The 22,936-nt window shown below is 31.5% G+C and overlaps 1 protein-coding gene across 5 annotated transcripts in view; it reads left to right on the top strand.

The window, feature by feature from the left end:
* LOC113521497 (tyrosine-protein phosphatase Lar) overlaps nucleotides 1-22,936 on the top strand; it is a 494,469-nt gene that overhangs the window by 458,073 nt on the left and 13,460 nt on the right. For 3 of the 5 annotated variants that reach the window (XM_031912897.2, XM_031912898.2, XM_031912894.2), the window contains 10 exons: nucleotides 11,335-11,460; nucleotides 12,129-12,278; nucleotides 13,755-13,888; nucleotides 14,062-14,212; nucleotides 15,544-15,567; nucleotides 17,459-17,559; nucleotides 18,237-18,299; nucleotides 18,694-18,823; nucleotides 19,478-19,628; nucleotides 21,506-21,642. In XM_031912897.2, the coding sequence (XP_031768757.1) occupies nucleotides 11,335-11,460; nucleotides 12,129-12,278; nucleotides 13,755-13,888; nucleotides 14,062-14,212; nucleotides 15,544-15,567; nucleotides 17,459-17,559; nucleotides 18,237-18,299; nucleotides 18,694-18,823; nucleotides 19,478-19,628; nucleotides 21,506-21,642 (1,167 nt within the window). The remainder of the gene's footprint in view (nucleotides 1-11,334; nucleotides 11,461-12,128; nucleotides 12,279-13,754; nucleotides 13,889-14,061; nucleotides 14,213-15,543; nucleotides 15,568-17,458; nucleotides 17,560-18,236; nucleotides 18,300-18,693; nucleotides 18,824-19,477; nucleotides 19,629-21,505; nucleotides 21,643-22,936) is intronic. The other 2 variants (XM_031912899.2, XM_031912896.2) reach the window with 1 other exon arrangement.

Raw genomic sequence — 22,936 nt, 5'->3', positions numbered from 1 at the left:
ACAACCAAATAAGAAAACTTGCAATGGTAACAGAGCTTTATTGAATTAGTTCCCAAGTTGACGAAAGGGACTCCCGATTATTTCCTCTTCAAATCTCAGCTTTTCCGGCCCCGGAGACTTTTTATAAAGTTTCCCTTTGTTATTACTACGCCTGTATAAATAATACAAGCTGTTTGTACTGTGAGCAAGGAAACTGGCAGCTTAGTGTCAATGAAACCGCTTTAAAATTTTCGCAACAATGGTTTACGCTTTAATTGTATAGGTACTCTGGAATTCACTTCCCTGATCTCTGCCTCTTTGTTTTGTGTAATTACATCACATTTATGAATGTTTCATGAAATCGTAAGAGGTCTAAACTGAAATATAATATTTTAAGATTTTGTTCCACAAAAATCAAGGCCATGAGTTTCATAGGATAAATATACAATGACGCCCACGATAGCAGTTATTACCATTGCTAAGGCCTAAGAGGTAATTAGCGCTATATAGGTACATCTCGCTGGAGCTGTACATATATAGCAACAGCTGAGGCGCTGCAACACAACAGCTTTAATTTTTTATTTTCTTAATACTGGTAATAAAGGTCATCTATCTATCTAATAACTCCGTATCTTCTAAGGGTTAACATAATAGTCGTCATAAATTGCAACGCATGAGAAATACCGTGGGTGTCACAGTATTTTCTGTGATGTCCTTATGTCCATGATGGTGTTCATCTCTATAGGTGACGATTACCACTTTCTATCAGGTGTGTCGTCAGCTATTCTACCATACTAAGGTCATATAAAAATCTTATAATTTCACTAGACAGAAATAACTTATAATTTAATTCAAGACTTGGGTGTATTTGTAAAAAAAAAACCTTTTATGGTGAAATGTAACGTTGATATTTTAATAATAGCTGACATAAAGTCAAAACCGCCCAGCATCTTTTAGTACCCAGTAAAAAGTGCTTATGTTTTACGGTCTCTGTTTACATAACAGTATATAGTGAACAAAGTGCAACAATCAGAAATCAAGCACAAGTATATACAATGAAATCGGGAAACTATAATTTCCCCTAAAGTATAATCTCTGAACAAGAAAAACTAAATATCGAGATAATTGTAGAGAACCTGTAATTGACTCTCGATTACTGTACCAAATGTATTCATTCCTCAAACTAGCTGTTAGTTTTTCTGTTATTGTAAAATACATTAAATAAACTGCAACCTCGCATTTTTTTATGACAAACAAATGTTTATATTTATAATATTAATGTGTCAATTATTGGATAGATACATAGAAAATACTCTTATTGTTCTTCCATCCAAAATATAACTGTAGAATAGTTAGCAGAATCAAAAATTACAAAAGGAGGTCATTTAGATAAACAATGGACGGTCTTATCATTAAAAGTAATTTCTTCTCTGTTCTTATTATTTCATTAATATTGTAATATATTACAAATTCATATCCAAATGCCGTAGAAATGTTAGAATGTTAATATCTCATTCAATGACTATCAGATCGACCTCCGCGTGGTTCTGCTGGGAAACTATCGTAGTTAAATTCTGGTGCGGCTTATTTACCTATCTTCATCCCTACCTATCATCTAGTAATCCGCCAGCATATACCGATTGTGCAAGTGGGATTACCATTTCATTTGCATCCTATTAAAAAAGCTATGTGCCCGGTACTACTTTCGTGATGAGTCCACAGATACGGAATAGTTATGTTTTTATTATATCTATAGATTTTCTATTATACTATTAAACAATTCAAGCTATAAATAGACAAACCAATTAGTACCAAAAACGTCACAACCTTAACAAACAATCCTTATCCACGGCCGCAGGTGATTACCTAAATAGAACAAACAAATCGTTGGTCATCTACAATGTTAAATGATTGATGAATTAGACAGCCAACAGTCCATCACTACTCGTCCAACAACTAACGTAATTAACCCGCGTTTACAGTATCCATTCTACGGTACACTAACAGTGTGATCACCTTGAAGTACGTATTCTGCTATTTTAACTCGAATTCTGTTAAATCATGTCATAATTGCCAACTTAATTTTGCATAGTAATAATATAGATTTTGATATAAATTGTACTCATAATAAAGTTATGTAACTTGAAGCAAGTTATTATCATAATCATCGTCATTTCAACCTTTAACTGTCCACTGCTGAACATAAGCCTCCTCTTGGGAAGTTTTGCCAGTAGTTGCCACGTTTAGCAGGATTTGCGGATTGGCACCCGCAGTTAGAGTTTAGAGATGTTTTGAGAGGGACGCTGCTGCTCATCCCTCGCCGTCCCTTAGTCGCCTTTTATGACACCTACGGGAAAGGAAGGGTTGGCCTCTTCTATGCCGGGACCACACGGGCCAAATTATTCTTACTATAAATTCTAGACTGGTTGTGGCGTGATAGGTAGTGTCGTTGAGATCCCTAAAATATGCCTGAACGCAATGTTGGCGTGCTCAGTCGTCATACTCGTGAACAAGTGCTGCTTGTGAAGACTGATCTACTCATATTTACTTATTTTATTTTAAAATTAATTTAAATATTTTACATTGAATAATACATATAAATAGAATTTAATTCAAATTATAGTCACAGTACCCATACAAATGTGAAATTACCTAGTAAATAAATTAATTGGAAAGAGTAATTATTGATTTTGTTACGGATTCTTCTCAGAAGATAACAGAACCTAGCAGTAGAATCATAAAAAAATTATTATTTAAAAAAGCTTGTACACAAGTCAATTTGAAAAACATATTATTTCCATTCTGTACATCATTATTCTAATAATGTAAAATACAAATTTAAGTTGGCAACTTAACGTATATCAAATTTTAATGTATTGAGTTTTTTATTTGTTATCTACTGGAGTTTTACCCCAAAAACTTACTTTCACATTTATAACATTATATATTGTTATTAATCCTTTAATAATATTATATCATCTGGGGAATTCCAGAAGACTAAATGTTATAACTTCGAAATAGTTTCCTAATAATTAATTCATTATTGTACTTATGAACTGTTCGTTACACGTGCACGGAAATATCTCAATATTCATTATGTAATCAGTTTATGCTTAACAAATAGATGTTAAAAACGACGGGATTAGAACTAGCTTTTATCCACGACTTGATCCGCGTAATTGGTATATGTTTACTAACGGTGATGAAATGTAGCCGATGTTGTTGCCTATCCAATTTATTACATGTGTACCAATTGTTTTTTTAGTTTTTAAATTTTAATGCACAGTAAAATTCTATGTACATTCGGCGGATTTAATGCTGAACGATGTTCCCTACCAGTCAACTATTGGGAAAACCGACAAGTAAGTAGGCGGTGCATTGTTGGATAAAAGAAAAATAAAGCAATACTTGTTATATTCATATATTATAAACATATAATTATACTAATATAAATATATACATAATATATTAAATATTAAGCGGCTAAAATGTCCTACATGAATAAATGATTTTTGAATTTGAATTTGAATTTATATACTTAAATACATAAAATATTACTATATCCAACAATTAACTGTAATAGAAGAGTAAATAACAATCTATAACTCGGAGTAACCAGCAAGATTAAATTTAATTGGGAAATGATTTTTTAAAATAAATAACAAAATAAATAAATAAAATAAATAAATAATAAAAAAAATAGGTGCGCATTTTACGTTTAAAAGCTAGTTTGCTTACGTTTTTTTGTTTATTTCCTATTTAATAATACATATAAATAGACCTTAGTTCTAAGTTACAGTATCCATGCAAATTTAATATATACATGTACATATAAATGTTATAAGAGTAACTGTTGAGTTACTTGTGGATTCTCCTTAGCAGACAACAATAGACCAACCCCACAGTACAATAAAAATAACTATTTAAAAGAGCTTGTAAACCAGTCTATTATTTATTAAAGATTATTTGTATTCTATCTTATATATTAAATGTTGTAAAATGCATAAAAATAATCCGGTATAGAACAAACAAAACTTCAGGTGCGTGTGTCCAATACTTAAATCCTATAGGTACGCACGTTCCGCTCATTTCACATGGAGCCTTTGAGCAAAAACTGTTTTAGCGTTATTGGCGTGGACCTCTGTCACTGTCATGCCGCCGCCACCGCTACATGAGACAATGTTACGGCCCTTTTCACGCGCTATACGAGGTTTGTCGAAAGTACGTATAAAAGTTTTTTAAAAATTTTATTTTACAATTATTCATATATCAATTTTATCCCCTTTTATCCTCCCCCTGTGACATAAAATGCACTTGTAATACCAAAAAAAATTTCCACTGTGAAATCTTTTTTTTTTTAATTAGTCCTCTGGTTGTAAAGTTTCTCACCTGCCCCGTCGTAGCTTTTTTTATCTCATTTATGTTCCCCAAATGCCGCCCCCGAAGTACTAATTTGGTTTTCTGGGAACAAGAAGAAGTCACACACCAAATCTTCAATAAATTGTTCGGTCACCGTAATGGAATTTTTATTCAAAAACTGTGTTGACAACAAGAGAGGTTGGAGAGATTGTCGTGGTGAAGAATCCAGGTCCCTCTCGCGCCAATTTGGACGAATTCGTGCCACACGATTTTATAATATTTAAATTACATCGACGTAGAAAATTCCATCAACTGTCTGGCCTGGAGGGAAAAATATCTTGATGACATTTCTGTCCGAACATCGAAAAAAACAATCAACATTGTCTTGACATTTGAGCGGGATTTTATTGATTTTTTTGTTCGTGGTTATATATGTCTTCCAGTCTTTGATATTCACGGCCATTCTTGCCGAGTTCAAGAGATTATACTTGATTCCGACGCGCGCTCTTCAACGGAAGCTCTCCATGCCGACGGTTTCGTTAAGATGACTAGATGACAAGCCAGTTCGCACCGCACGGCGGTCATAATCAAACTGAAGCATTGTTATTGTGTGACATTGAAGGGGTCTGCGCTTTGACAATCCCGATCCTATATAAGCATATATTACACTTTTATACGAACTTTCCGGATATAATCGTACTTGTTGCGACCACCTGGTCGTCATTCTGATTTTTTCCCATTTATATTATAATTATTTTTACTTTTGTCGCTACAAAACATAAAATTTTAATACTTAAAAAATTTATTATTTAATTTTTTAATGTCATTTATTGTTTAAAGATTTATATATGTATGAAACTGTGCAAGTTGTTGGTTTATTTTTCATATCGACTTTCTGTAACTAAACATGGAACAAACAATCAAAAAACTCTTAATAAAAAGCTCGGCTGTATATATTAGAAGAAAGTGTGTTGAAAATTTGTTTAGAGAGAGTGTTAATGGTCAACAAGTCACGAGAAAAAAAAAATATTGTCTTTGAATTTCTGTCCTACATAAAAAAAATAGTCTACATAGGTAACAGTGTCTACTATAAATAATTTATATTCTAGAAGACATCTAGAGTATATATTATCTATAGTAGACTTTGATATATACAAGTTATTTTGAAATTCAAAAATTATACATTGGATTCCACGCACGTAAAGACGTGGAAAACTCTAGTAGTGCATGAACAGTTTTCTAAGATGACTAGATGAAAGCCTTACCCTTCTCCACTTATTAATCAACGAGGCAGTTTATTGTGTGCCTTTGATGTATTCTGCCGTTGACAATCCCGATGGGCTATATAAGAAAATATATTAATACTTTTTTTATTAAAGTAATCTCGGGATATAATGTGAGTCGTGGATTTAGTCGTCGTCAGTTGTCTAAGGCGTTTCAGTATATTAGAATTATTAATTTCTTTATGGCGCTAATAAGTACTTTGTAACTAAAACTTATAATTACACCTACCCTAATTTATTATTTACTAAATACTAAATCTAAATTTAGAATGACATTTTAAAATCTCCAAAGATTCTCTTATAGTACTGCGATCATTCCCAAAAACAAATACTAACAGTAAGTACAGTTAGCTGTTTGTTTTATCTTGCAAATAAATTGTACCTACCTAATTACACTTTTAATTTGCTAGACAAGAAACGTCACGTGAAACTTTTTTCTCATAAACTAATTTTAATTAATCGCGTAAACAAAGTAGCGTCGCTGGCCCCGGAACGTTTTGAATAAAAGAATAATAATATCTCTACAATGTAACCACGTCGTTCAAGTCTTAAGAGATAGCGGAAGTCTGGTTTATCTCGATTTTGTCTGTAGCTTTTCTAATATTTTTTTTGTCCTGTTTACAGTTGATACTCTTATGAAAATTAGGTATATTAAATACAAACTATTTATATACTTAATATATGTATATATTTATTTATTATATCTAAAATGTTTTTCTAAAATTTTCGACATAAATTTGCTCTATTAAATCAATAAAAAAATTTACTTTAAATTTAAATTTTAAAATGTACTGAAATTTGTGACCAACATTTTTATGTAATATTTAAAAACGTACGAGTACAAATTTCAACTTTAAATTTATATACATCTCTAACTACTAGATTATTAAACTACTTATAAAAACCTTTCTATATAATAATACTAATAATCTTTATCTAAATATAATGTTTATTTATATAAATATGTTTAAAATGTGAAAGTGTATACGTTACCTCTTGACACTTTAACAACTCAACAAATTATTTAACTTGTTATAATGTAATAGTTGATAAAAGCCATGTAGTCCCGGCGTAGAATAGGCCACCCCTTCCTTTCTCGTGGGTGTCGTAAGAGTCGACTAAAAAAGTGCGAGGGATGGGCAGCAGCATCCCTCTTAAAACATCTCTAAAAGCCTAACTGCGGTTGCCAATCCGCCTGCCAAGCGTGGCAACCACTGGCTATACTCCCTTTACGGGAAAGGCTTATGTTTAGTAGTGGACAGTTAACGGCTGAAATAATAATAAAAAAAATGTAAACATGTCAACACATATCCCGATCGCAGCTAACAACCAAATAAAATGTATCCAAAAATACCTTACAAAAGAATAGCCGCTTATGACTTTTACTATAGAAATACAATCGTGTCAGAGAAGAATGGGCGCCGCAGATCGTCTAAACGCTTTACTGAAGCTGACATCTTCCCTCTGCTCTGTCGCTCACGTCTCACCTTAATTAAAAGGGGGGCGGCGACCTAAGAAACTTGCTCTTTAAAGATGGACGCATATTTTGTTGGGGAAACTTTATAAAAGTTATTGTGATTAACATCTAAACCTTTGTTGTTATTACAAACGATAGCGAAATAACAACTGATAATAAATTATTAGACAATTATGTAACAATTGTCTAGTGCTCGTAGTAGAACTTCTGCTTAGTTTGGCACTAGATGACGCTATGTATCATATCATCATTATCACCATCATCTCAGCCATTATCTGTCCACTGCTGAACATAGGCTTCTCCCACAGATTGCCATAAGGTACGGTCCTGCATCCACTAACTCCCTGCTATGTAATATGTTAAATTTGCTATTTATTTATTTTAGGTACTAAAATGACCGTTTTAATTGATTTTTAAAAAGGTCTGAGATCGATAAATGAATGAACTGATGAACATACCTTCCCCAATTCTCTGCTCAAAGATGGTCCTGAGTCACGTGCATCCATTGTTCCCAGGAATACATGTGAGATTATCACTCCATCAGGAATGACAATCGACGATGTAGCTCTTCCATTCATCTCTGTTTGCTATCGTTCCAGCTCTAAATTTCTTTTTAACCTTCGATAATAAAGACATGAATTGATTATTAGTATTCTAATTTAAAAACTATCCTATCAGTATGATTGTAATAATTTGCTTGGTTTTCTAAAGGAGAAACCCTAAAATATTTCAAATTAATTCATTCATTCGATTCTAAGTCCATTACAGTTTACTTAGTAGCGTAAGTTTTCCAATTATGAACAAGTAACTAAACATTTTCTCAGAATCTATTCAAATTCCGAATAAAACAAACCATTATCTCCTTCAAATACCAGAATATTAATAGAAAGCCATTTAGAGATAACATTATATTATTTTTAAGCAGCGTAGAAATTTTCTTACTTAATATCAGTAGCGTCTATGTACATATAATAAAATTGTAAGTAGATAATATTTGTGCATAGGAAATAGAGAAATAACTGGTTATTGTAGAAAAAAAAATAGTTCGTTAAGATATTAATCCTCATATTTATACGTTTTCATATTATTGTTTAGAGCAGGGGTTCCTAAACTTTTAAGATAACGGAACGCCCAACAAATACCTTTTATTTTATAGAACCCCATATCAAATGGTTGCAAATCAAAAACACCGTAATTTTAATAAGAACAAAAGCTTTTATTAGCAATATTTTAGAAATATAACGCTTTATAGTTTCCTTTAACTTTTAATGTGAAGAATGAAATTGTTTCACTGTATAAATAATTTCACGGAAGCATGGTGACTTTTTTACGGAACCCCTAGGTTCCGCGGAAACCACTTTAGGAATCGTTGGTTTGTAGCACTCCAACTGAAAATAATTCTTTTTCTTTAGTAATCACGTAATAATTTAGAGCTTTATAGTTGACTATAACATTAGAATTTTAAATGATTTCGAACATCTGCAAATCCATTAGGAAGTTTATAGAATTTAGTTGTATTATTAAAGAAAATTCGAGTTAAACAAGGGAGAGACTATTTAATAATTTAATTATGGATGAAAATAACCTTCCCACGTTTTTACGGGTAAGTCTACTCTGAATCAAAAGTTCTTTAAAATGTGGGCGTTCGACTCCTAAAGATAAGTACGGATCGCAACTCAATCTCCATCTATTAACAAAATCTTACTATATATAGATAGATAGATAGATAGATAGATACCCTTTATTGTTTCCTCCATAAGATACAATACAATAGTAAACTTATTATAAATACAAACAATTACAAAAAAATATTACACTAAGAAAGCACGAAACTGTTAGTTTTTTAAATAGATATATATATTGAGTTTAAGGCTGTTGTTATCCATAATATAGAAAAATAAAATAGTTCCCACAAATTTCTTAATTTACCGAGATTAGAAGTAGCATATGCACTTTTCAATCCCAAATACTACATATGCCAAATTTTTGTAAAAACTAGTTGAGAGGTTCAGACACCAAAAAGTAACAAAGTAATATACGTATCTTCATATTAGTAATATTATAATGAATCAGTCTAGCATAAACCAATAACACAAGCAGATTTACCAGTCCGTTTTCATCTCTTAAAAAATTCAAGATATATTACTAGCTGTTAATGGTAGTTACAAACAATCCTTTCCCCGAGCAAGAATTGCCTATACTTTATAAAATAATTGTGTATAATATAATATGTAAGTAATATATAAGTTGCGAAAAGCACAACTGAGTTTCTTTGATTATGTATACATTTAATATATGTAATATTAGTTACATATTAATATAACTTTTTCAAAGTTTTTTTTTTTATTTATTTAACACTTTATTGCACCAACATTACAGGATTTGTTGAAGAATTTTCTATAAGTATAGTGTAGTACAAAAGGTCTTATTGCTAAGTAATCTTTCTATCTCTTCCAGACAACCTTTGAGTAGATATTATATAAGATATATAGTATATATTAATATAACTTTAAAAAAAATATCAGCTAAAATTTCTTGCGTATTGGGCAAAAAATTCTTAAATTAAATTTATTTAATAATTTTTGTACCTATTTCACAGTACTGCTTATAATGTATTCTATAATCTAGTTTTTAGATATTACTAGAGAGTAGGTAGGTAGGTTTACATCTCGGTTCACCTAAACGACGCGACAGTACGACAATGAATAAGAGCCGTCCAGCGTTAATTAACATAATGGAAACTGGAGTAAATGTTTTTCCACCTTAATCTTTTACTTTGGCATTAACAAAGTAGCTGCTTGCCACTCACCCTACTCATAATATTAAATCTAATGAGATTGGTGGGCGTTACTCATTGTTTATATTTCAAGTAATAATATTGTTTTTGGAATATTATTATATTTTTACTTATTAATAATATTATTAATAATTTTATAATATTTTATAAAATTTTAAAGGACACTTGTTTGTTTGTTTGTCGCAAAAAATCCTTTTTCAACCAACTTCAAAAAGAAGGAGGTTTTCATTGAGGAAGATGATTTATATACATACAGAATCACATACATATTAGACCCACATAATATTTAAAAAAAAAACGTAAATAGGTACTACAATCAGTATGAAATTTGGTATACGTGCACTGTATTGGACGGAGAAGGAGCTTATAAATATATATATATAAAAAGTAGCTTATGTACTTTTTATCCCAATCACGCGAACAAAGTTGCGATTAAACGCTAGTTATAATGAAATTGAAGTTATTTATAAGAAATTTCTAAACGTAAAAGGTTGTTAATCCGTCTGTTTTTTTTTTTTTTTGTGGCTAAGTCACGTAATTACATCGACAATTTTCAATCAATTTGTATTTCATAATTATTTTTGTACTTTATAGATTTATTTTTGTTTTCTAATCGTAGGTGTAATAATTTTGCTACGATTGAAGTTGCTGTTTTTTTTATACAGCAAAAAATGGTTGTTATGAGGCTAAATCTATTTGGCGTGATACTCGTAATATGGTATTATGGAGTGGGCGTCATTGTATTGTGTGATTTTCTTGATTATTCATGTATATAAGCATCTGTCATCATGGTTTAATGAACCGCCAATTTTCTACTTCCATTATAAAAAAAAATATAGCTTATACTATTTTTTTGTAATGGATGAAAATAGAAAAATAACCCCATCTACGCTATCAGATTACGCTGACGGAGTTATAGAGAGTGAAGTCGTCTCAATTCACTATGAATTAATCACGATGGTTTCCGGGGGGAATTCCGAAAAGGTCATCCTCGCTACCGATGAAGCCGCTAATCTACATCACTAGGAATTCCTTTATCCTCTGTTATGTTATCTTACTTATATGGATAATAAAGCTGTATTTAGATTTTATTTTATTGTATTGTCTGTACTTAAGAGATATTTAAAAATATTGATATAAAAAGGGGGGTCTTAATAAAACCAATAAAAGTCATATTAATGTTTTTTTTAGAATTTTTGTGTCTATCTGTTTATGTCATATATTATATATTTATGTATATATGTTTGTTCCAACAAACTACAATAACTACCGCACCAAATTAAACGTGATTTTCACAGTTATGTCTTTGAAGACCTGACTTAAAATTTGGTGTATGTTTTCTCTTATATATCCAACTCAGAAGTTACCTACTACCAAAATCCACGCATACGAAGTTGGGGGCAAAAGTAATAAATACTAAATATTTTATTTGTTTACAGTGAGACGTGTGGCGCCACAGTTCTCTATACCACCACCTCCGCGTACTGAGGTAATGCTGGGCGGCAACCTGACTCTCAAGTGCGTCGCCTTCGGATCACCCATGCCGACTGTGAAATGGAAAAAAGGTATTTATATACAAGAACTTAATAAATCTTAATTAAAAGCATTCTTTTTTTAACGGATGAAGATGGAGTAGTGCATTTATCTATGTTAACACTATGCAATGGCGAGGCAACAGTGATGGTTAAAATCAGATCAGTTGCCCCATCGTGGCGAATGACCACGGGAAAGTCAAAATGAAGAGGTATAAAACTAACAATGGAGATAAATGTCCCCATTACTAACAATCTTTCCTCCCCCGAATAGCATCCTTTAAGAAAGAATACATATTATATTCTACGAGTAAAACTGAACAATCTTACATACATACTATTTTTTTTTTAATAAAACATAAATCAATATATGACGATGAGTTTTGAGCCCTGTATACTAATGTGGCTCATCTAGCCACCAACCTAGTATAGATGGATCGAACTTTATTATTTTTTAATCTGCTTCCGAAAAATTGTTCATATTCATTGGTAGAACGCTCCTTTAAATAAATTAAATTAAAACTAAAATATATAAAATTAACACTCATTTAAATTTTAATTTCACCATATACCTGAGGAGCATATCTGTTCAGATTTCGTTAATATTACCCACTTGAAACTAAATCATAACAACTACATTACAAAATAACAAAACCCAGCTTCTATTTTGGACTATTAAAGTTCATATAACTTTATATCAGGTCTGACCCAATGGTTGACGCCCGAGGACAACCCACCGCTTGGACTCAACACTCTAAAATTGGAAGACATCAGGGAATCTGCGAATTATACGTGCGAAGCGGCCAGTGTGCTTGGCGTCATTGAAACCACCGCCGAAGTTAAAGTTCAAAGTGAGTTATTAGTAACCTGGTACCTGGTTAGTAAACTAACTTAATTTATAGCATAAGGCAAGGCATAAAGTTCACGTGATCGTTGTAGTTAAATAATAGATATCGTCGTTCGGGTTATAGCTATCGTTTCTGTTACTCCCCCCCAATATAAGGAGAATAAATCATTTCATAATAAATGTAACTCTATTCTTATTACAAATTTAGGAATAGAATACTAACATAATACAATGTTATTATACTTTAGTACTAAGTAAACAAGTGTTCCAAATTAACTATACGTAAATATTTAAACGAAATGTTTGGAAATGGAAAGCAAGACTCAATTTCCAATACTAATTTCAAATGTCAACCCCCTAACCGCATCATTATTTACAGTGAATGATTAATTATATCATAAATAATTAAAACCGAACAGATTCTTAGTATTTCTTAATTAATCTATTAGTCATTTCGCTTGCTGTAGTAAAACGAGTTGAGGACTGAGTAGACGACTGACTGAATCAAATTACACTCATAATTTCTTCGGATAACTGTTGCAAATTTATGGTAATAACTCCTCCGAGGTGGAAAGAGGGATTTACGAAAATCAATTTGATAAATTGCGCCAAGTCGAGACATCCATTATGAATTAGTGTTATAATTCATAATTGAAAGGGTTGGAAAGTTGCGAGCCTCCTCGGAGACAAACGAATGTCAGCTTGATTAATGATTAATTATTGTTACTTTGCATTCCGTTTTCTCGATTCAATTCGGATGGGATTAAGTCCAAGTATCTAGTAGTCGGCCATGGACCTATTTAATATTGATGATGAGCACCATTAGTACAACTCACGTTACGAACATTAATAAAGATTAGATGCGAATCATCTTAATCAGTACTAAATAGAACAATTTGCCCGAATAAAACAATCCAATTACAATATTTTTGAAACTAATTAATGTAAACTGTATAGGTACATTTGAACTTTTAACAAAATTATACGAAATATTTGTTCAAGAGTACATCATAATATAAAATCTAATATTGGTAGTATAATATAATAATTGTATAAATATAATACACGGATCAATATAACTCGTGCTTGCTTCGAAATGTTTCAATCACTCGATAATTATTGGAAATTGATTTTCATATTGTAAATTTCTATTTTATGGGTATTGAGAGGATGTCAGGTACATCCTCTCAATCCTCATCATCCTCTTTATCTGATTAATTTGCAGTGTCGTATATAACAATAAATTTTATAATAGTCCAGTGTGAATCGTAGCAATCGACTCAAAATTCGAGACCAATTTGAACGTGACTTGCTTGATCGCTAATTTTATGCTGCTGAAAATCGGCAACCAAAAACAAGCTGTTGTGCTTGCCTTTGCCTTCTCTGTACTAGTATACAAGCGCATAGAAAAAAAAAAACAAAACTCATGAAATTATTTATAATAGGAATTGTTGAAAATTAATAATGCTGTCACCCTTAGCGCTGCCCGGCCCACCCACTGAAGTCAGAGCCTCTGAGATCACAGCAACCACCGTACGGCTAGCTTGGACCTACAGCGGGCCAGAAGAGCCCCATTACTACGTTATACAATACAAACCAAAATACGCTAATCAGGTAATCTTGGTACTCATTTACTAAACTACAATATCTTATTGCCACAAAATCATATGGATTTATAAGAGTTTGTTTCACATTAAAAATTTAACATTGACTTTAAATCTGAAATAAAAATTTTGTAATATACTCCTAGAATATTGATGCAGTCTGACCATGTGGTTGTTCTCTAGGCATTCAGCGAGATATCAGGAGTGATCACACAATACTATTCGGTGACAAACTTATCACCGTACACCGAGTATGAAATGTATGTGATCGCGGTGAACAACATAGGCCGAGGACCTCCTTCCGCCCCGGCTGTCATCACCACTGGTGAAACCGGTATGTATTTATTATTTAAATATCCACTATCCTTACCTCTATCATCATCTTCATTGATACTGATTTAATTATGAATATATATTTGTTTGTTGCGTTTTAATATACTTCAAAGAAATCAATTCTCCTGATTTACATTCATAAGACTGGTCAGTTTTATCTACAGATGTAATCTTGTCCAACCATTGCGATTCTGAATTCAGTTACCATTATTAATGGTATATTAAACACTTTGCACTTCAATTTAGTGAGGTGGAGAATACCTATATTGAAATTAAAATAAATTGAATAATTTAATCTTAAATGGTTTCCATAATTCAGACATAGTTAAGCCCATTTCATTTTCCCATTAAGTAATATTTAACTGTTATTTAATTACCTACCGTTGTTATCAGAAGACTTATAATAAAATAACTTATATAAAGAAGAATTTTGAAAAGTAGTGTCTCCTTAATATGTTATAAACATCTTATAAGCACTCACTACTTATAAAAAAAATATTAGAAACGAACATAAATTATTTGTACTCAACACACGGTTCTTGATACATTTTTATTCATGTATTATGATATAGCATCATATATAAATATAAAGTTTAATATATTTTAATTGATTACCCGTGTTTAGGATTCCTTCGTAAAAACTAATCTTAAAATGTTTCAATTATTTTTAAAGGAAATATCAATTTTAAGTCTTAGATTTTATTAAATTAATGACATCGTTAAATCTAAATATGTTTTTGCAAACATGAGTTTACTGTGAAATTCTCGATTTGATAATAATATTTCAAGAAATGGTAATTCGTAAATAGATATCGATCATCATGAAATTCCATTGTTATATCTTCTGAACATTCGTCCATTTGCTTATTTTTGCGTTTCAGTTGAATCGTATCGCTTTACTATTTTGTAACATCAGACGTTGAGTTTATTGCTTTCATTCCGTAAATAGATAGTTTTGGTTTATTGCGCTAATTGAGTTTTAAGGTTCTTTTGACCGTCTTTACATGCCTACGTTAACGCGACGTACTACTCTCGCCGCGGCTTCATGTAAGTTTCGCTTTACATCGTTTTTTATTCCATTCTTATATTTCGTTTGTTTTGCACATATATTTTTGTTATCAGTAGATTGTAGAAGTAGTGCGTAAATTTATTATTTATTTTTATCATGCACCATTTCGTTAAAATTATCAGTGTTAGGTTTAAGCGTTAAAAGAATTATTGTCGAATGTTGTACACTTAATTTCTCCGTGTACTGCACCGTTTATTTTATACGTTTATATGATTACTTTGATTCTATTAATTAACACACTCTTTTTCCTTGCTCACTTGCAGTGGATTCCTTGTATGGAGGTGCCAGTAAGTATACATGATACGTTGTTGCAACTTCTAGTTTATTTTGGGTGTTATTAATCAACAGGGTGATTAAAACAGCATGATTGTTGGCTATTAATTTGTAATATTTTAATATTTTGGGTCTATTTTCTTTTGTTTGCAATTTTATAACTGTTAAATTTGGAATTGATGTTAATATCTCTGAATATGTATATTAATGTGATATCACAAAAGTTGCTTGTGTTCCTAATAATATTCTTTTACATTTCTTTCTCGTCAAGTAGCTATCAAGTCTAATTTACCGCAGCAAAATATTAAATTTGACTTCCTCGCTTCAGTTTTAAATTACCGGACGCGATGTCACGAGACAGACAAAAACTCTGATGAGTTGGTAATGAAAACGTTGCTGTATCAAAATTGTTCGCAGGTTTTTTTATGTATTCTTTACATTTCTAATAAAGGAAAAGTTTGGACCGGCGCTACGACCCGAATTCAGCTCCCAACGAGATTATGGCGTTTTAATATTGCACAGTCCTGAGAAACTTTTATTGTTTCGTCCTTTCCGAGTATTATAAACAGAAAAGAGATTTTTCATTGAGTAACGCCCCTTTTTCGTGTTAGAAGCTACGATTACAAATCCTATTAAGATTTCTATTGTGCTCGGACGTTTATTGTCACATTTTTATTTTCATTTTCCTACATAATTGTGATGAGCGGAGTCGCGTCTTAATTTGATATTGCGCTGTTTTCGCGTTATTACTTTTATGGTAACAAGATTTAAATTATTATATGTTTGTGATAAAGACTTGTAAAATATATTAAAGCCATTTGAATAAACCTTGTTGCCGTTTTTTAAACGTATAAAATTATTGTTTATGGTATTTGTAATAAACGTGTAAGAACTAGTTAGGTGGAAAGATATCTAATAGGTGATTAAAGAATAGCTAAGGATTTATGTTTAACAAAACAATATTGTAGCTCTGCGTCGTCTATGTAGTATCTTATATCTTTCATAGATTTTTTTTGTTTTGCTCAAATAATATATTGCTTTTCTTCGGGTGTTATATATTCTCTGTTTATGTTTACATTGCTAGCATGCTACAGTAGCTTCGGACAGTGATGTTATGTAATTAAGTATGTAGTTAGAAAATGGGTCTTTTTATTAATTGTTGGCTAAATAATTATGATTAAGAAAACAGTATCACCATAGTCTCGAAATAGACCAGAGGGAGACTGTACATAAGTTGTTTGCTTAGCCACCTCTGTCCCATTCATGTTTCTACCATGAAGCAGTTGTGTTTGCATGGCTGTGTTTCGGTTTAAAGGATCGGATATGACAGTGAATTTACAAGGTTCAGAGTAATAACAGCTGAGTCTTCAGGAATGGCAACGCAGGAGGGGTATCATGGGCGAAACAGTATATTCTGTTACGAGTTTGTCCATGGTACTACTCATGTCTATAGACGACGCTTACCACTTTCCATCAGGTGGGCCGTCAGCTTGTTTGCCATTCTAAGTTGCATAAAAAAATGACAAATAGATGGGCTATTGCCGTATAACATTCCAATTGTGGTCAATATAACATTTAACTTGTCCACACTTCATTGACATATAAATAATCTACACACACTGTACATACATTCAATTATTATGTACAAATAGAATTTCGTAAAAAATATATAATTGATGTGACTCAAGATTACTGAGGTATTTCAATTTGGAGTTAATAAACGACAACCTACCAGGATTTCTCACATTGAAGGGGTTTTAAAACCATTACAAGTACATACAAATAGTGTATCATGTCTACATAATAATAGAAATAATCATTATTTAGCGACTAAACATAAATATTTTTAAATAAAAAAAAATTGTACTGGCCGATTGTATTAAAATGTATTGTTATTCCTTCCAGAACCTGGCTCCGCGCCTAGAAACGTCCTGGTCAGACCCCTCAGCTCAAGCACCATGGTCATACAATGGGACGAACCAGAGACGCCTAATGGGCAAGTTACGGTAAGTAGTAAAATTAAACAAAATTTTTATTAATTTTGTTAATTTTGTTATTATATGTATTATTGTTATTATTATCTATATAATGATTCAAAATACAGTGATTACATTATACAGTGAGAATGTTGTGCAGTATTATGTTTCCTGGATTTAGAATGTGTATTTTACTCATAACAGTCTGTATATATTTTTTCCAATTCTTTGCGTAATGTTTTACTTAATCAATTCTTGTATAGAAATATAGCATTGTTTTTTCGACCAACTTTGAAGAGAAAAATTTTCTCATATCGGTTGTATTTTTTTATTTTTGTTACCTTATAATTCTGTTATTTCTAAACCGATTTAGAAAATTCTATTTTTTATATGAAAAGATACAGATTTAATACTTAGTTATTTTAGGTTTAGATCACAATAACTAGTTTAGTCACAATTGAAGTCGAGTTTTTGTGAGGCACAATCTTTAATTATTCATATTATACTCGTATATATTTACATAATATCTATTACTATTGAATCTGCCTACCCCAATGAAAGACAAACGTGAAGTATATATGCAACTATATTACATTTCACTATGCACGTATTTTGTTAGATATTTATTACATTTACTAGAATTACCCATTAAAATATTTATATTTCTATTAATAATAAAACTGTATTATATTAACTTTTCTTTACAGGGGTATAAAATCTTTTATACCACAGACCCCTCGCAACCATTACAATCTTGGCATTCGCAAATGGTAAGCGTATTTTTTTTTAATAATATGATCCTTTCTAGTTCTTTCTAATATTTGTTTGTGTTAGTCATTGTATCTATTAAAATTAGTTATATCTTGTGAAATTCAACTTTTATTTGAAAAAAATAATAGCTGAGTTACTTGCCACTGATTCAGCAAAAAACGATTATTTAAAAAATATTTATTAAGTTTACTTGAATAAAAAGATCCTATATATTTCTTTATAAATGTAAAGGTATGTTGGTTCATTTACTTGATCAATTTCTATCAATTTAGTGCCATGAACTATACAAAAAAAAATATTCAGAATATATTATATTTGTAAACGTCGAGTCGTTTTATTTAAAACCTATTTCAAGTTTAATAAAAAGAAACTATTCCCGTTCTTTACGTACAGATGGACAACAGTCACCTGACGACGATTAGTGAGCTGACGCCACACACGGTGTACACGATACGCGTGCAAGCGTTCACCTCCGTGGGCCCGGGGCCTATATCTGCGCCTGTGCAAGTAAAAACTCAACAAGGTCAGTTGTATTCCTGGCAACTAATAATAGCTAGTTCCCATTTTAATTCCTAGTAAGAGCTAGTTTTCATTTTAATTCTTAAATAAAGTAAAAAAAAAATCCTACATTTTTTTTACTTTTTCGCTTTAAGCATATTTACATTTATGTGACAGTGAACTTATAATATAGGTTTTTTTTATGCAGTTTAAAATGGCAAACAAGCCATCAGCCCACCTGATGGAAAGTGGTAACCGTCGCCTATAAACATGACATGATTTTTATCCCAGTCATGCAAAGTCACCAGTAAAATAGTTTTTAGATTCATTCAATAAAAAGCATCTACTATTAAAATATTTTTTTGTTATTTTCATTTTTATTTGTTACTATAAAGTTTGCCTGCTTAAAATATGCCGTTATTAACAATAAGTACCGCTGAAGGAAGATACAATTGTTTACAACGCCATCTAGCGATATTAGTTCATATATCAGTACTAAAAAATATCAAAAAAAAATCATTCATTTATTCATCGAATTTAATATCTCCTTTTTCGTATTACTTAAAATAATATACATAACGAGATTGTAACATGTAGAATAAAACTGGACTTATGGTTAATATGTATGCGTGTCACACATGAAGTCAAATATTGTTTTTTTTTTTATTTCATAATATAGGTGTACCATCTCAGCCGTCGAATCTCGTAATGGTGGAAGCTGGAGAGACATCAGTGACACTGTCGTGGCGACGTCCCACACACGCCGGAGACAACATCGTCTCCTACGAGCTCTATTGGAATGACACCTATGCGAAAGAACATCATCGGAAGTAAAGAAATTTCTATACTATATTATAATATATTACGTAATTAAAAATAAAAAAAAACCTTTATATATTTACCTTGCATATAAATTTATTCTTAGTGATTAGTAAAGAAATCATACAATAGTCTCTAGTAGCCTGCTAAGTTTTAACTAGGTTTACTTAATTAAATAATGTTGTATGTACGTACTTTGTCCTACTTTGTCCATGTAATTAAATTAGAACAAATAAAATAGACAGTTTGTAAAATTACTGTAGCGGTACAACGCAGCTAGTCCTTGGTGTAACTGTTATTGTATTAATTACGTAACGTTGTGTTTATGCGGCGAATCAAATAGACAGTTTGTAGAGTGACTACAGCGGTACCACGTATCTGGCCCCTGGCATAGCTGTTGTGTTAATTTCATACTTTTATATTTATGCAACGAATAAAAAAGGCAGAGTTTGTAAAGTTACTACAGCGGTACAAAGCAGTTGGCCCCTGGCGTAGCTGTTAATTATGTAGCGAGTTACTACAGCGATACAACATATCTAGTTCCAGGCGTAGCCGTTGCATTAATTTCATACCGTAGTGTTTATGCGACGAATGAAATAGGCAGAGTTTGTAAAGTTACTAAACCGGTACAACGTGGCTGGCCTCTGGCGTAATTGTTGTATTAATTTTGTACCGTCGTGTTTATGTAGTAAATCAAATATACAGAGTTTGTAGAGTATATACTATAGGAGTACAACATAACTAATCCTTGACGTAGCTGTTGTGTCAATTAAATAGCATTGTGTTTATGCAGCGAATCAAATAGATAGTTTGTAGAGTTACTACAGCAATACGACATAGTTAGTCCCGTTAATCTCATACCGTAGTGTTTATGCAACGAATCAAATAGATAGAGTTTATAAAGTTACTAAAGCGGTACGACGTAGATGGTCCCTGGCGTAATTGTTGTGTTAGTTTTCTACCGTTGTGTTTTTGTGGCAAATCAAATATACAGACTTTGAAGAGTTACTACAACGGTACAACATAGCTAGCTCATGGCGTAGTCATTGTGTTAATTTAATATTGTTATGTTTATGCGTCGAACCAAATAGGCAAAATGTATAAAGTTCCTACTGCGGTACAACGTAACTGGCTCCCCGCGTAACTGTTGTGTTAGTGTCGTAGCGTTGTATTTACACGACAAGTCAAGTAGGCAAAATCTTTAGATTTGCTACAATGCTACGGCGTAGCTTGTTGTTCCAAAAGCAACTATTTTTTTTATTGATCTAGGTATTATCTTGCGGAAGTCCATATCACTGGTTATTTGATTACAATTATTTTGATTAACTCCGCTATCATTAGTATACGTGTGACTGCCAATACACAAAAAATCTCCACTACTATTACTATCACAAGTTCCACAGCATTTCATTTTATCCATCAATTTCCGACCACCATTACGACTACGTACGTTTTGTTTGATTACTATTAATAACTACTTTGATTTATAACCTTATTTATACGCGACAAATCAATTAGCCAGCGTCTGTATAAACTCTATCATTCAGCATAGCTGACGTAGCAAATGCATTTTATAATACGAGTGAAGCGTTTTGCAGCGTGTCATAAGTTATTTTTATGCGGCAAATGGCAAATCAAAAAGAAGATCTTCCGCATTACTCGTTATATCGTATTCGACTACTGGAATATTATTTTGCAACATTACATTAAAACAGCGAACTGTATGGGCAGAGTATTGACAGTATTGGTTATTTACAAAACTATACGCCACGAACTAGCAGTAACTATTCTCCACAGCTACTGTAACTGCCATTCTAAGTTGCATTAAAAAGTATACATTTTTAGAAACTCAATGTAATGTTTATAATTAATAAATTTTTCCATACAGGCGGATACCGATAACAGAATCGTATACACTCAACGGTTTATATCCGAACACATTGTACTACATTTGGCTGGCGGCGCGGTCACAGCGCGGCGAGGGGGCGACCACACCGCCGATAGCAGTCCGAACCAAACAATATGGTATGTGGTACAGCGGTATGGTTGAATTTGACGTCACGTGAGAGTGTGTGTGTTATAGATAGTGATTGGGAAGGCGCATGGTGATCATTCATCGTAACTGATATTCGTCATGTTAACAAATTCTACAAAGATTCCATTTTTTTTTTATTTCATCCGTAAAAACATTGGGGATAAAATACACAATTGTTCATTAAAATTTCTGCCGTTTTTTTGCAGAGGGGATGTAATACGATTACTCGTCGTTTTTAGCCGATTTGTGTTTGATACAAAAAATTATGTATAAAAGTATAATGTAAAGATATATTTTTAAAATATTCATTATTTTTTATTTTAAAAATAATTTTACAATTTTTTTTTATTGTTTACAATATTATTGAATTTAAGAATAGTTGCTATATTAACACATTTACTTTACATAAAGGCATTATTATATTTATACAGTGACTGAACAAATAATTTTATTGACACAATTATATTTTATATATTATTCTTTAAGTGGTGAAATATTCATAAACAAATAATTAATACTACAACATATAGTATCGCTATTCATGGAGTCAGCTATCCATTCTCTCTCCATAATTTGAATATTAAACTTCCATATAAATTACATAAAATACTCCAAGACATTGTGAAAATGTATCTCTTAAATTGAATATGTCTCATAAGGTTATTTTACAAGATAGAAAAATGAGACCACATTGTATTTCTACTCTTGTCGTAGCACTGAGAGCTAATATTATCATGTAAGAATTAGTAATATTATAAAAAAAAAAAATAATCCCCTAAAAATATACACACGGTAAGTTATATTCTAATTTTTATTTTAAAATTTATGATATAGCTTCCTATCTATTTTCTTTAATGTTTTTTTTTTTATATTTTTGGTCCTCTTTCTACCGTCCACTTCTATTACATTTAATTTATTCACGTTTTTCCTCATTTCTTTTTTAAAATTAATTATTATTTTGCTTATATATCATAATGATTTCCTGATGCTTTACATTATTTTTGCTTTATCTAATTTCATCGTTGTTTTTATTTCGCTTATTAAATCGGTAAAGGCAAACAATACGAGCGCTAGTATTATGTTTATGTAACGATACCTATAAAACTTAAATTCACAGAACAACAATTAACGGAAATTATAATAATTTTATTTCTTTATAAAACTATTTTTAATGATTACTAAATACTAAGCCTATATAATATCAGCTCTTTTGTTTAGTTGAAATAAAAACTGGTAATCTAAGTTTATAAAAATACTGCTAGGCTGCGCCGTGGCGGCCTGGTA

This window comes from Galleria mellonella, unplaced genomic scaffold (assembly GCF_026898425.1).
Source record: "Galleria mellonella isolate WM207_F2 unplaced genomic scaffold, CSIRO_AGI_GalMel_v1 utg19, whole genome shotgun sequence".
NCBI classification, from domain to species: Eukaryota; Metazoa; Arthropoda; class Insecta; order Lepidoptera; family Pyralidae; genus Galleria; species Galleria mellonella.
Note: the sequence above shows the minus strand (reverse complement) of the source record. Positions and strands in the feature narration are given on the sequence as shown.